The sequence below is a fragment of the Anopheles gambiae genome, chromosome 2 (assembly GCF_943734735.2).
Source record: "Anopheles gambiae chromosome 2, idAnoGambNW_F1_1, whole genome shotgun sequence".
Classification (NCBI taxonomy): Eukaryota; Metazoa; Arthropoda; class Insecta; order Diptera; family Culicidae; genus Anopheles; species Anopheles gambiae.
In genome coordinates, this window is record NC_064601.1 from 74,923,639 (window position 1) to 74,940,235 (window position 16,597).

General features: G+C 40.1%; 1 protein-coding gene across 47 annotated transcripts in view; it reads right to left on the reverse strand.

Moving 5' to 3' along the window:
• LOC1275753 (poly(rC)-binding protein 3) overlaps nucleotides 1-16,597 on the reverse strand; it is a 127,238-nt gene that overhangs the window by 29,021 nt on the left and 81,620 nt on the right. For all 47 annotated transcript variants that reach the window (XR_009765372.1, XM_061648876.1, XM_061648891.1 and 44 more), the window contains 4 exons: nucleotides 7,455-7,511; nucleotides 3,681-3,797; nucleotides 3,497-3,593; nucleotides 3,261-3,424 (listed from right to left, as the gene is read on the reverse strand). Coding sequence is in view for 46 of the 47 variants with exons in the window: in XM_061648876.1 (XP_061504860.1) it covers nucleotides 3,261-3,424; nucleotides 3,497-3,593; nucleotides 3,681-3,797; nucleotides 7,455-7,511 (435 nt within the window). In the remaining variant the exon portion in view is untranslated. The remainder of the gene's footprint in view (nucleotides 1-3,260; nucleotides 3,425-3,496; nucleotides 3,594-3,680; nucleotides 3,798-7,454; nucleotides 7,512-16,597) is intronic.

The window sequence follows — 16,597 nt, forward strand, 5'->3', positions numbered from 1 at the left end:
AATCCGCCCATTCGGTTCCTCTCGCTACTAAAAATGATTTCATCGTATGATGACAACAACTCCATAAGGCAACACACACCTGTGTCACACATATGAATAATATACAGAATGTGCGGTTTGTCCAGCCAAACGTGCATCCGAAAATATAAAACACGAAAATAAATGTTCTCCCTCTCAGGAGCTTGAAGCCGGGGACCACACCAGAGGATTGGGGGTATTATAGGTTTAATTTGTGGTGCCGACGAATTATCAGTCAAACTACACCTGTTTAGCAGATTTTAGATTCCCCATCAGCGTTGTTATGAGTCGTATTGTAGTGAAAATTGTACAACGTAATCCTGATTGATTTTATTTCGATAGAATTTATTCTCTCTGATTTGTTTATGAGTTTTAGTTTTAGTAGAATGTAGAACAAAATCAGCAAAATGAATTTAGCAGTGGCGAGTGGTTACCGAAAAATATATTATTCATATTTAGCTTACATGCTTTGTATAAAAACACAATGAGACCAGAGCCGTAGTGATAGACTACGGCAAAAACTAACTTAAAACAAAATACACTACCTCTCAGTACATCAGCAGAGGATTAGAATGATATAAAGAATTATTTTCTCATAAAAAATAGTCCTTTGCTATCTCTCACGGTGCAGTCAATAAGCAAAAGCTCAAAAATCCCTAAATCCCATTTGTTATTATAACTTCATAATCAGCTAGTGGCAGTGAAATGGTATAATTAACGATGCTTCTTTTCAGTTTGCGCACACCACTATTCCTAATTGCCAGGTGAATCGAGCGATGGAAGTACTTTGCCGTGCTGTGCTGTGGGCCAAGAACAGGAAATCCACCCATCAAAGATCTTCTGTGGCTGTGCGGGTAGCAGGAAGGAGAGTTTTCTTCTCCACTGACTCTACGAGTGAAAGCTGAATCGACTGTAGCACACACACAGCACAGAACGCACACAGAAGAAAATAACAATTAGTTTTTAATGGAAAGTGAGATCAGTTTTGACTCGATAGCACAAAACTCACCCCAAAAAAACGCACTTTGTTGTCCTCCCGCTGGCAGAGTCGTCGTGAGGAAATCCATCGTTACATTATTAATTATCTTCTACCGCGCGAAACGATTTCTATACTGCTTACACGCAAAAGATCATTGAAAAGTTTTGCACTAAAGCGCTTCTCTGGCGCTGCTGGTTGACGGCGAAGGTGGGATGCAAAAGAGCGAAGGGACGCTGCTGCTTGGGCAATAGTCGTAACCCAGAATCATCCCCGCTGAAACTCCGAATAATCGTACCACACCATTCGAAATTACTTCATTAAATAAATTGCGAGTTAACACTAAGCGGATTATTTCTTTCCCATTCGCTTACAAACACTGGCGGGGCTCGTTCATCCACAATCGTTACGAAGAAAATCTTTACCGCCGGGCAGCAGCAGCAGCAGCAATGTACCCAGCGCAGGAAAAAGTAAAGTAGTAAACCACCACTACATACCATTCCCAGGACGATGATGGAAGACACAACGTGCACGTTTTGCCAGAGTTGGAAGTGTCTATCCAGGAAATTTTAAATGAAACCCGACAGAAACGATTGCAACCCGGGTGGACGACGGTTGGGCAGGGACTCGACGGAATCCCAATGAAAGCGACGGCATACGGCCGAAAACATTGTAACGTTAGGTAGGTTCAGCATGGAAGGGGGAAAAAAGGGAAAACCACTCTCGAAAATATTGCTACTTGCGGGTTGGAGGGCAAAAAACCGGAAAATATCCACGGGAAATAATTTCTATAAAATTCGCAGTTCATTTTTCGACCACTTACTTCACTCCGGTATCAGCCGTTTGCGCAATTCATTCGACTCGTAAAATCTTCTCCTTTTCCTCGCTCTACACCTCGCACAGACAAGGGCGAGGGGCCAGTATTCGGCTACTGAATGCTATTTCAACGAAATCTTGAGCCACATCTTGCCAGCAAGTTGGTAGAGCGAGGAAACTGTATAGTCATTTATATTATCATCCAAACGAAACGAAAAGATCATGCCATCCAGGAGCTGGGTGACAGTACAAAAACAGAGAAGGGTACGGATTTGTTGCGTTTGTTAATGGTATTATTTGTGGCGATGGTTTTTGTTAAGGTAAGTCATGCGAAATGTACAAAAGCTTCAAGAAAGTAAAAAGTAATTTTTGTGCTTTTCCATTTTCCACTCTGCTTTGTTTAAGTAATCGTTTAGGCTTACTACCATAATAGGGTTGTTAAATTGTGCAAGCTAAACTTAGTATTTGATTTTCGTAAAAAAAATCAAGTTTTCCACATTGCTATATATTAAAGTATTCAGCGTTAGAACTATTCTAGCTCGTACATGATAATAAAAATGATATTGAAAAGCGGAAGTGTTAACCTACGTGTTTTAACCATTACACAATGGGTAAGAATTTAAGCGACCCAATTTGTTATCCTATCGCGAATGAGTGTACCGAGCAATGGCCATGTATTCGTAACTACGACACGACGCATTGAACATACGCTCGCGTTCGCTGCAACCAACAGCAGCTGCCTAGGGATAGATTAATCATCGTGAAAGTAGTTCGCAGCGTTGCATGAAAGCACAAAACGCGGGAAGAGAGTGCATGGCTTTTGCAACGAAAATTTATTGTTGTCATTTAGCATGAATATGTGCACTCGCACGGTGGTGGGACTATCAAGATGAACGGGATCACATTATGGTTGAGCAATGCAAAAGATCATACGCCATTAGTTACAGTCGCAAATGTCGCTTGAAGTGAAAACTCTGCTGAGATCAATGCCGGGCCGAGCGAGCAGAACAGTGCTGCCCCCGGACCAATTAGAAATTCTGAATTGGCAACAACACACGGAGTTACGAAGGTGCGCGATTGTGGTAAATGCCATTAGGGGATAGGAAAAACATGGGAATGTCGACAAAAGGACTATAATTAGAATTTGATTTCGAGACATATTGCATTTGTGCAAAATAAATAGTAGTGACGAAAATTGAAGGACAACTAAAAACTATGTTTAATTAAGTTATCTCTATAACTTAAAAAAAGAAACACATCATAATGCAAGACAACGGGACAAAGTAAAGTAATAATAATAAATGTTTCGGTCCATAAAGGATACCATCGAATGATGTTTTTAATTTCATCTTGGTGCAAATGAAATAATACACATTAAAAAAATCCATTTTTGAGCAATTCTTAATTTAGCAATGGTTTAAATAAAATGTAATTCTATATTTCTACTTACCTCCAGCATAACGCAGCATATATGATAGATGCATTGCGTAATGGCTTCAGCGGAACCACTCAATGTCACGGCGCGTTCCGTCGAGTTGGGCAACATTTCGCTCGCAACTTGTATCGAACAGCCGGTGATTTCACGAATTTCTTTAATTTTCGATCCACCTTTTCCTGTAATTGAAGACATTTGGTGAGTCTGCAGCAAAAGGCCGGGCTTTGTTTTAATCTGAATTAAAATCTTACCGATCAAAGAACCACATTGACTAGCTGGCACAATCAAACGGATGGGAATTTGTGGTTTACCCTGTGTGTTCGCATTGTCTTGAAACTGGGAACACCACTGTGATTAAAGTATTAAAAAAAAAAATGCACAATATTTAGATTTTAATTTCAACGAATTCAAATCACTTTATCTTAAAAAACGTACCTCTTCGAACTTCTTGGTGATGAGCGTAAAGGCTTTGTAGATCGCACTTCTGGATCCGGAGACCGTCACGATTCGTTCCGGACACGAGCAGTCTGATATGTTGATTTTTGCGCCGGACTGTTAGGATGAAACAGTAAAGAAAGACAGAGAGTGAGAGAGAGAGAGAGAGCGAAACATGATAAAAAATTAGAAAACTTTATTTAATTATGAACACTTAAAGTGCCAGTACAGTGTTGACCCGAACCTCTCATCGAAGCTGTCTATTAAAACGCTTCCAGCGCTTTTACCACGGAACCCCATAGTGAGAAAAAGAGACAGAGAAAGCACCCATCCTCTGTCCATCTTCGGAATTGAAGTGAAACAAACTCTAAACAAAATTTGGAAGCGACAAAACTTTATGATTTGGCGATTTTGGGGCGTTGTAGTATAGGCCCTCTCCGCTCAGGAAACGACAATATAGTCTCCGGGTGGTTGTTTTGGTAGAAAAACACCACCAAACAACAGGCCTATATAGCAAAAACCTCGATTGCATAAAAAACAAGTCCTGGACGACCGTCGACTAGCAGAGGGGTCGTCGCAAATATCCAGCAGCAAATCACATGCTCGAGCATAAAAAGGCCAAAAGTTTTCTCGCTTTTAGGCCCGGTACGCGCGGTTGGCTCGCGCAGTATCCTGCGCCATACCCCTTGTATTCCCGACGCCGGAAGCGGACACGGATGTTTATATTCCGGTGAAAAGTTCATGGCCAGGAGCGCTTTTTCCTTTTCACTCGTGTTTCAATCTTCTCTTTTTGCTCATTGATTCGCGAAGAGCAAGACGCGTTTCTGTACGCACGTAATTTTTAAAAGATTTCCGCTTTAATTCAAGCGCCATTTATTTAAAGGCTGTGTTAAGGCAATGGAATGATTGTTTAGGCGTAAATGTGCTGTTAAGACATTTTGAATTACTGTTTAATAACAGTCTAGGAAGCATTAAATATGACTGTAAGCTGTTGAAGTAATGCTAAGCAACTAGCAAAATGATTTATTATTTAATAGTATGTTTTGCTTGAGTATGAAACAAATTCAGTTGCTGTTTGTGTATAATTTCTTTTTTCTTCTTTTTGGCTCAACAACCGTTGGCGGTCAAGGCCTGCCATTAATAATAGTATAATTTCTACTTCTTTTTAATAAGGAAAACTACACAAATCGGAAGTAACAAAGTAATGATAACACTCCGCAATTTAAGGTAGTATTAATATCAGAATCATGCTAACAACGGGTTTTTTTATTCTTTATTTTGATGCACTACTACATGAAGGTTTCTTGAAAAGGAAACTTAATTTTTACGTTATTGATAACATTCATTCGCAAGCAAGTTGTCGTCTATTGAACTTATTAGAAGGAAAGAACATGTTTGTGAATAATTAATATACAATACAATTGTACACATACAATGTACTCTTTCTATATTACTTGTCAAATGGGTTTAACTTTTTCTTAACTTTTTTCTTCTTTGGCACAACAACCGCTGACGGTCAAGGCCTGTCTTTACCACTAGTGGGTACTAATGGTACATAGTTCTACGTATGGGGACACGGTCTTTTCGGGGCTTGAACCCATTACGAGCATGTTATTAAGTCGTGCGAGTAGACGACTGTACCACGAGACCAGCCCAACCTTCTCTATCTTCTTATGCAACCTTCTAATGCAAAGCCTTTCATAGCTAGTTATGTGGAGCAGTACCCATAAGCAAGATAGTTAGTCCTGAGTATGAAGGACTCGAACAATCTATACTGGGCCGCATGAACTGACTCCATCCATCTGAACATGTGGTTCAGACGTACACTTAACGATTGTACCACAGCATCGGCATGCTACCGCTTTAGACGGCAATATTACATTTATGTCAATGCTACGAAGGCTCCTTTCTCAGACATAATGACGTCATTTCCGGGCGCGAAACTAGTGATATAGTGGTTGTACAAAAGACACGCTACTTGCGAGTAGTTCCTTTTGGCGCATCATGGAACATTGTTAGCAAAAAGGATATGAATAGATGCACTAGGAACGTAAGAGCAAACATGGCGCTGTGGCTCCATGTTGGTATGGTTAGAGATTTTAATAATATTTTCTCTACAGCGTCAGTGTTTGGGGTAAAAAAGAGGACCGTATCGTATCGGTGTGTTGGCAACGAGCAGTTGGCACTGTAAAGCATTCCTCAGGTTGTGTGAAGACGAAAAGAAAAGCATAGAATTTCGATAATGGGATTATTTCATTTCCCTTTCAAGGTAAAGTCAACAATGGGAACTAGAGTTATATGTTCGCTTGAAGAATGAATCCATATAAGCGTTGCTTTCCAGTGATCACAAAAGTAACCAGAAACCGAAATAGATATGCTGTTAGGTACTATCTTGCAGTCTGTCGCGATAAACATTAAACACATATCACATTCTATTGACTTTCGTTTGGGTAGTTTGAATGAGTGTAAATCGCATTCTCTTTCTAACCTGTGACAAAAAAAAAAACAATGTTTTGCTTGTGTGTATCGAATGAGTGAAAGTAGAAACCTGAACTAAAAAGACGATCGGTGTAAATGAGCTTAACTATTGCTCTTATAGTCATTTGGAGGCGTAGTATAGATACTACTACCATGCACATAAAGGACAGCAATTGCCGATGAAGAAAATGAAATATATAGCACACAAAAGAGGAAAATTGGAGCTCTGCCGTAAGGATTCATTCCTGAAACACCGTCATTGTTTGGGAGGAAGATCGTGCTATTCGCACAATAATGAAGGCATTTAATGATAGCTGACACCTCCTACAAATTATGAACCCACTAATTAGGTCTACAGATTGGTGTGGTGGTTTCTTGTGGAACCGTTTTTACATTTGTCTGTATCTTTCTATCTGTTATATAAGAGCTTCAGAGTCCAAGTACTTCTTCTTTGGCACAACAACCGTTGTCGGTCAAGGCCTGTCTGAATCACCAATTCAGACTTTCAGGATAGTCAGTCCTACGCATGGAGACACTTGTGGCTTGAGCCCATGACTCGCATTAACTTAACAACTTAAGTCGTACAAGTTGACCACCATGTGACCATGACCGGCCCAAGTCAAAGTCAAAGTACAGATGATATAAACAAAAACAAATTACTTTCAAATGAAAATTGGATTAGTTGAAAAATAAAAAGACTAAAAGTGTTGGTTATAATGAAAGTGCCTGAAATTCAATTTTTCATTCACTTCATTAAATTACATCCAACTTGTGTAGACAAAAAAACGGACAAAAACAACGCATATAACAATGTGTAGCACATGAACGAAGTTTTGATAGTTAAAAAAGATTTATTTCTCATTCTATGCGAAACAAGCTGATCAAAACGAAAGAGGTAACTTTACAATCAAACATGAAATATTTCAGACGTGACATATGGCAGCATCGAACAACAGCGTTATTGGATCATGGATCGTGCGGAAAGTGTTGAAAGGAACGCACAAACACACAAAAAATGGATTCCAGATGGAAGAATAAGATTTACTTCACACAACATTGCACTTTACTTTATCGTTCATGGCAGTTCCGATAAAAGGATGCTTTGCCAAATCTGTTCCTTCAAATACAGGAATGAAAATATCGTCGATGAAAACAAAGAAGAAAGAAATGAAAACAGAACCCGAAGTAAATCATCTGGTACGAGAACAATTGCAGCCACGAGATAGTGTGTGTGAGTGGTACGGCAACACAGTGGGAAGAAAATCAAATTGCTTTTCGTTTTCACCAAGTACTTACCTCTTCCCTGAACCGCTTGACGATTTCTCCCTTTTTTCCGATAATGCTTCCAACTTCCTGTGAAGAAAAAGACAAATAAAAAGAAAACATCAATTTAAAGATAACTCAGCGTTGATGTATGTTTGTTTTACAAGTGATTGTTAGCGAAACTTTCTCTGAATCTTCTGCATTCATCATATTGAAAGTCGAAACGCCTTACTGTCAGAACGAAAGCAACCCAAGACATCAATTTGGCAGGCTACAGGTCTACAAAATTTGTTACGGTACTTGTGTGTCAAGAAGGAATAATTACAATCAAATGTGTTAACGAAGACGTCGAATAGAAGGATTTACTGCAACATAATGCACGTTTCGTTTGGCAGAGGTAAAGGATATTAGGGAGAGGAACAATTTAATTGCTCACGTGTTGCATATGGCACCTTGCATGATTAATTATCCATACGTACTGTAGCGAAACGTATTTTTTATGCTTTTTATTGCATCGTTAATAGCCTTAATTAAATAAATGAAATAAATATGCTATGGCCTACAGGTGAGGGGTTATGTGCGGTAGGTAGTAAATCATTTATAATATTTTTTGCCCATTCGACAATTTCACCACAAGATCATAAATCTTGAAGTAATTAACATTTAATTCGATGAAGCTAATGTAACGAACATTGTGCATTGTGCACTAAAAGTCCAGCATTTGTATTTTGGCGAGTTTCAGTTGTATATTATTGAGTGTGCAGAGCGATGCTCAATTACAATAAAGTGTATCAATGTTATTGCACCACAAAATAGAATCACATAATTCATGAAGATTTGAAAATTATTAACATGTTGTTGATGAATTGCATGGGACTGGTGAATTTGTTGAATTACTTGATTGCCATTGCATATTTTCCTAGTGGAAACAAACTGCAAAATGTAATAAAACCCAATGAAAACCATTAGACCTATTAACAAAAATAGGAAAAGGAAATGAATAACAGATTTTCCGCAGATTTTCCATCTCAAAAAACATGATCTTAAAACACTTGAAATAAATATGGTTACATATCTGCAGCATCTGTTTGCTTTTCTCGTTATATATTGTATTTGAATTATATTAGAATTATGGCATGGGATTATAGCAACGGTATTAGGATCAGACAATTCTTAAAGGCTAGAACATAACCAGGAGATTAGATGAATATTAGATGAATTGTATCATGAATTATAGCATATAAAAATGAACTAAAACGGACAAGTGAATAACCATTAGCAAAAAGAAAGTTCAACTGTCTACACGTTAATTTCCCCCACTTACACAACTATTCTAAGTCATTTAAAACACATATCTCAGATTGCCCCTACTGAAAATCTCAGTAGAACCAGTAGAATATCATGTTCAATCCAAACCGTAATGTTTGGTTTCAACAGAAAGGTCGAGAACCCAACCCAGCTCTCAGGTATGTGTATTTCGATCATCAAATAATACAAGACTCGGCAAATATTTTGTAAAACGAGCCTTTCGAAGCTATTCCTCCGAAATTGACTGACATGTGCGCCACCATTCCACCGCTTCAAATTATTTGAAGCCACAAATAACGTAGTTGATATCATACGCACGTGAAAAATGTCTTTGTTTTCTATACGACACTTAGAACGTTTAATATAATACAGGGTTTTCCAAGCCGGTTTCGAATGTATCCACACTGGTGATGGTGTATGTGGATCAACACATCAATCTGATATGTCATTTCCATCATCAATTAATAATTTATAATTTTTTCAGCATGATTTTCAACATGTCTCAAGCTAGATTGCCAGTTCTTTGTGATGTGTTGGGAATTATGTGTAAAAACTGAAATGTTACTATGAAGTAAGTACACCATTTGACAGCTGTTGAAACCCATCTTGGAGGCGCTGAATAATTATGTATACAATTATGAAAGAGTAAGGGATACATAGGCTGTCAAACACAAGCCTCCCTTAGAAAATAACCAATCCTCTGATTATGATGATATTTCCATCATATGAGGACGATGCTATAACCTAAAGAAGAAGAAGAAGAATTATGTACACATTCGAAAGTGACTTGGGAAACCATGTAATGCTCAACCCCCCTCGCATGGACCGTCGGTCGTAGTAAGGACTGACTATCTGGCTGAGTAATACTGCTTAAAAAATCTCGAAAGCCTGTATAGGCCGACAAGACCGTTTCAGTCATTGCGCCAAAAAGAAGAATATATTTCTTAATGACAAAATCATCGGATACCTTGGATATAGCTATATATTCAATTTTAAAGATTTTCGCATGCTTTGAAGCCACTTTATGAGTTCTTCCATCCTGTTGAATAACTTCAAAAAAAAAAGAAGAAAACATTTGGATATGACAACATCATCGAAAACATTAGCAATAGCTTGATAATCAATTTTAAAAAGAATTTTGAATACACTTTTAGTCATATTATGAGTTTTTCCATCCGGTTTAATAAGCCGTTACAGTTCTAGATTGAGTTTGATAGTAAAATTATGAGAAAGCAGGTTCATCTTACACCTCCATGTTATTAAATTGTAAATGAATGGCCGATATTGTAGTCCGAACGCCTCTTAAATAACTCTATCCTGCTAATTCGCATCATCACTAGCGGCTCGTTCTCGCTTCTTATCCTGGGAACGTTGTCAAGCGACAATTTTACGCACACCCGTAACAAACTACCTTTTTTCATTAATTGTAACCATCAAAAAGTTAAAAATGGATTAGCAGCTGTCTCTAGCTTCGACCCGGTACACTTATTTTAATTGCACACATAAGCGTTTGTTTTCATAGTTCCGCATGCAACTAACTGTCTGCGCCAGGGGTAGGAAGTACAAAGGGATTTAGTCTGTTGCATTTCTGTTTTCGGTTGTGTTGCTGAGAAAAATAGAATGCGCCGAGAAGGACCATCCGCTGCTTCGAACAAACGATTGAGACGGCCACACACCAAAAGATGCAATCATTCCGCATCTTAAACGAGTCGTGGCAATGGAATAGCGAAATTTGCCATTCGCTTTGTTTGCGTTACAAAGAAAGATAAACCAAGCGAGTTTGAAAATAGCTTATTTACTTAAAGAGGTTTGAGCAGCTAGTAGAATATTGTACAATCGATTACAGAAACAGTTATCTTACATTAATTAAGCGTCTCGTCCAAACTATCTATGCAAAACGAATAGTTTTGAAAATAAATATGGCTCAGTTCAACATATTAAGAAGGAAAGATTATTTTAACGTAGGAAGAGTATTTTAACATTTATAATAACTAATAGCAATAGGTATATTTGAATAAAACAAGTTTGAAAAACTGAACAAAGGTTGTACAGCTGCGTGATTTAATTTTACTAATGTTGTAATGAAAATGAGACTGTTATACACGATTAAAAACGGTAATAAGGTGTACGACTCGTACATTCTAGCAGAAAGCACACGGATAGTACGAGATAGCATTACACCTCTCAGTTGACAGTTACGAGAAGCCATCCCAAAAGAATTGAAAATCTCAACTTAAAATCGATTACAGTAACATGACCGAAAAATCTTCCACCCTAAGGACAGTTAAAATGCACTTAATTTGTTGTTAGCCTCATCCGATTTAAATTAACCAGAAAATACGTGTCGTAGCTGTCTCGACCCGTCGGACCGCTCACCCGCTGCACCGCACCCTTTCTTACACCCTCCGAACTATTAATATAAAGCGTCTAACACACAGAAAGCGGGAAGAACAAAAAATCAGCAGCGCACGCGATGTAACTTTTTGCTTGACACACAATCATTTTCCTCAAATTGTTAGAATAAAGAGCAGTAACACACACAACCAAAAAAAAAAGATGGAGCTCAGCTCAAGTGAAACTTTCCCTACGTCGGCCGAGCAAGGCAAGGTCGGTATATAGGTTCAGCTTTTATCTCCGGTTATTTAATTTTCAGTTATGCAAATGCTCATGTTTATTTAATGTTTTCCCTTTTATCCAGCCGTATCCGGTTTTTTGAGTCCATCTCCACCACTCCTAGGTGTGCGCCCGGTTGCCCAAAAAACCCGGCACCTTGCAGCTTCCTGCTGCCCTCACCTTCTGTACCATCAATTTCAACATAACCAACCCAGCATCCAATCACCGCGCGCGGACTACCCGTTTACGTCGCGAAAAACTGTACAAACCGTTTTTCGTCACCGGATTTCCGCCGGAGAATATTAAGACACTGGGATAAAAACACCGCGCGAAGGGTAATGCGGATGAGGTGCGCAAGGTTTGGCGGCAAATTATGTTTTGCTGATCGTTGGCGGAATTACGGAAGAAGTGCTAGTAACAAGAGAGAAAAAAAAACTTGTCCCCCGGAATTGGCCATTTTCTGTAGTAAATTTTCTTTTCTTTTATTACTTTTGGATCGCTTAACGGTTTCCGACATTTTGTCCGCATATAAGTATTAGTTCACTCTTTTTTCGGTAGAACCTTTGGTTTAAAAAAAAGTCATGTTCCAGCAGCCAATTGACATAAGAAACTGTGCTTCCTTTATTTGGCGGAAATTCGCATAAAAACCTTTCCTTTTGCTAGTGTTATTTATAATATCCAAATATCCACTAGGAGGCGATCCCGTGGTATAGTCGTCAACTCCCATGACTTAACAACATGCTCGTCATGGGTACAAACCTAGAATGGATCGTCTTTCCATAGCAAGAACTGACTATCTGGCTGGCTACATGGTATTGAATAAGTGTCAAAAGCCTGTATATAGGCCGGCATGTCCGCGTAGGACGTTACACCAAATCGTAGATATCCACTAGAGAAGTCCGACTTAAAGTACTTTTTGTAGACTAACATAATAAATAAAAATACTCCAGACCCGGAAAAAGTACCGGGTTAAATTGAACGAACAATGATTCTGTTTTCTTAATAGTAATTATTTTTCCAATCGATAGCATTCACCGAATGAAAAAATGTATAACACATATTTAAATTAGAATTGGTTGCCGATTAACAAAAATACACTTGTAAGCCCCTATCCCCAACCCCCCTCTCCCTCGCCGGGCGGTGAACACACCGAAACAACAGCCGTTAATAATTATTAGTTCTTTTTTATCGCTTATTGTATCGGTCCAAGGAAACCGGACCCCGGACCAACTAACCTAAATGGATAAAGAATGAATTAATCAGCAAACCCCTTTTTCCTCTGGCGATTAATTTTCGAACCGAAATAACTTCATTCGGCCCGAAGCATCGCTCCCAACAATGCCTAAACTTTGGTAATAAATTTAAAAAAAGTATATACACACAACAAAATTGCAGACCTTGGCGGTCAAGGGGAGCGGACGCGTTATGTACTGTGGGAGATCCATGCGCCCTTTTTTTGCCGCCCAGCCAGCGCTCTGGGACACATGCTGCACCATATACTGGGCTCATTAAGCGGCAGAGCAGCGGCGGCCGTTCACTGGGAAAGTGCGTAAAACGGTGTCCACCACCATTTGGGATCGTGCCGAGGAAAAAAGCGCAGGACGAATGAATACTTTATGTTTCTTCAGGTTGGTTAAAATTTATTTCAATTTTCACGCAACGCCGCATTCGCAACGGCGTCATAATCTCGGGAGGCTCCCCGAAACGGTCGACCGTAGGCTTGGCTCTTGTGAGCACGCTGTCGTTCTGGGCCAGTATGGAGAGTGAGAGAGTGTGTTGGAAAGTGGGGACACGATCGGGGTTTCGTCAGGAAAAGCCTTCTATTTGCTTCCTCATCATCTGGGGGGGGGGCTGGCTCGGCGAATCCTTTCGCGGACGTTACGGATTTTTGTTGTCGTTTTTTTCGATTTTTTGTTGCGCCTGGTTTGTTTTCTTTCCAGCGAATAAAGCTGACACTCGTCCTCCGCTGTGCAGCGAAGCAGTTAGAAACCGTTAACCTTAACCCCGACACGCGTAAGCGAAAGCAAAGGCTTACGTGCGCAGGCAGTAGCAGCAAGCTGTGCGCCATGGTTCTCGCCTCCTGCCCACCGCACACGCGCCTGGTTGGACACACGATCCCCATAAATATTCACTCCGGTAATAAGCCAAACAATTTAGTATGAATTATGGCTCTCCTGTTTCTACCCCGCAGGCTGGTAAATGGGGAAAATGGTGTTCTGTGTCACTCTACACACACACACACACACAGAGCTCCGGACCATCGGCAAAACATACGGCACGAGTCGGCGTAGCAACACCGAAGTGTCCTTACGCCACGGAAAAAGGTGATTTAGCCAGGACGCACCTCCCACCACGTTACCTTTTTTTGCAGTGGTCTTGTCGACACATGCCTTCGCAGTTGGTTTGCGGTTGTATCCTGTTGGAGGGGGGTTGGGAAATGTGGACCATAATCCCTGCGGACCACAGAATTTTTGTGTTAGTATCTCGCCCACGACCACCACCATCAGGTCTCGCGCTCTTGCGCCGTCGTTCAATCCTGTACACTACGTGTTTTCGTCGGATTTTGTTTCCGGAAGACCAACCAACCAACCAGGAACAATGGCACGTGACGTGCGCTTGTCCAGCCGCGATTGGATATGCTGGGTGATTTTGATCGAAACTTGTGCTATGCCAAAATTAGGATACATTTTAAACAGCATCATATTTACTTTCCCATAAACGAAGGTACCTCTCTTTCCAGCACCCAAAAGCAGCAGAACACAACTATCCGCTGGGAGACACAGGTAAGTAAGTTATAACCATAAAATGAAGCCTTCGTGGAGGGCGATTGCTATTTTTTTATTATTCATGTCAAACAAGCCTTTGAAATTAATTTGCTTTCATACGCTTTGGGCAGCACGAGGGATCGATTCCTTGGTCCCAAGGTAGCTCGAGCTGAGAAAGATGCTTTTCTCCTTGTAATATGACCTGGTTTTCAGTCGTACATCATCCGGTTGCCTGAGTCGGGCCCCGTTAATGTTGTTTTTCCAGCATGCTACCCATTTCCCAACATGGTCACAAAACAAGCAGAGCGTCCAACAACATTGGGCGTGTGCAGTCTACCCACCAGTGCTCAGCCAATTTGTAACCGGTTTAGCAGATGAGCGAGATTCGTGACATAGAACGAAGGAAAATGATTGCTAGTCCAATAGCGGCATTGTAAAGTTGGTGTACTGAGCGCGGAAAGGAGCGGTGCGGCATTTACAGTTTTTCACCGCATTTTTTTACCGACCGGTGCGAGATTTCTCCGCACAGTGGAAGGATGCTTCGTTAGATCAATTAATGCGCTTCTGGTTCAATTGCTAACATTACTGCAGTGGCAGCAAAAGCAGAAGCAGGAGAGGAAATCCAAATTCCCACTTGTCGTGCCTAACAGAGGAATTAAGAAAATGATGCCACCTTCAAATGGTCAGACCAGCGAGGGAAGGGGTCGCGCATTGAGCAGTTTCCAAGAAAGGGAAATCGTGATCTTGCGCTACACCATCATCGAAATGTGGGTTGTGGTGTAAAGGTGTGAATGTTGGCGAGAAAGGATACGCATAACAACAACAAAAAACTCGATTTGAACCATAATCTGACACGCAACATTGAATTCAGAGCAATCGTGGCGAAGATCGCGTGAGAAAATAAATTGCATTAATGTCGGAATGAAAAACGAGTAACACACGAATGTTAAACAAATGTTGTCGATAATTTATAGGATCTTCGAAACAGCCGAGTTTGGTATTGTGGATTGTCTAATTCAATCCAATATGAATTTACACTAGGAAATGAAATAAACGGCAAGGTGGTAACTAGTAAACTGCTTCTATAAGGCAATAAGGCAATTAAAAGAGGTTATTGCTTCAGAATGACCGATAATTTCCTATATGTGTGTTGTCACCTCCGTCATATACCGCTCAATCGGTCGTTTTGGGGTGTTTTTAGAATTAAATTAATCTTACCAAAGGTACGTGAATGTGACATGATGTTTAAATATATCATTTTCTTCATTACCTGCAATGAAATAAAAGATAAAGGCATATATTAGTTTAGACCAACAGATACATAAATATCGAATATTATATAAAGTAGTACAAAAGATAACACAAGATCAAATTTCGTCGGTTTGACAGGTGTACATTACAGAAAGCGAAATTTTATCACAGAAAATATGAAAATGATCTATGTTTATCGTCATGATGGTCGGCTTGCATCGTGGTACTGCGACCAACGAAATACCATCACTATTCGCCAATGGAGTAATAAATGGTATGGGTGTAAAAATTTTATTGCCGAATTCTGTCAGCATGCTAACACACACACCATCTACTCTCCCGCAACACTAACCGGCATTCGGGCCGTAGAGAGAATGATGATGGTGCACGCGTTGGAGATAAATTTAGAATAGCGTCGTCTGACTGCCCCCGACAGTAGCGGCATGAGACTTTCTCCCAACCGTGCAGCTTAGCTTTATGCTTGAACTTCAATCCTTCCCTTCCATCCACATGCGTCGCTTGATACGACTATGAAGAAGCAGCAGTACAAACACCTTGATGTATTTTTTGGTAGATATTTATAAACAAAAACTCGCGCGTTCGCGAAAACGAATTATCATTCTTCGTTCTTTGATATGTTTTGCGTTGTTTTTTCTTCTTCTTTTCGTACATATACACCTTCACATTTAGATGCTTTCCTCCCAACTACAGCATTCTTGCCCTATTTTTCTAAGAAACCTGTTCCGGCAGCATATATATCCGCGGACACTTTAATAACCTTTCCCATGCTATTACTAACAGCGGTCTTGTGTAGTAGCCGTAAATCTGCATTTATAAACAACAAGACGACCGAAGACGTTTCCGTTTACTACAAGGAAGCGGACGCACGGCAACAAGGGTGTTAAACACAACGGTTTTGAGTTGGGTGGTGGTGGCGTCTACTCCAATTTTTGAACGCGATAGATGAATGTATGTTTCAGTAAGCAATGGGAAAACGATGATAATACACAGAATTAGGATGCTAGATGAAATGAGGTGGGTTTGTTTGTGGGGCCCGCTGATATAAATGTGGCACATCTTCCGAAGAAATGCGAAATAAGTTCTTCTAAAAACAGCTTTGATGCCCAATGCAAGCAACGAAATATTTTTGGAAAATGCTGCACTAATAACCAATTATAGAATGCCCTGGTAGCGACCCGCGCAAAGCGATGGAGGCCTAAATCATGTTCGTTTGTAACA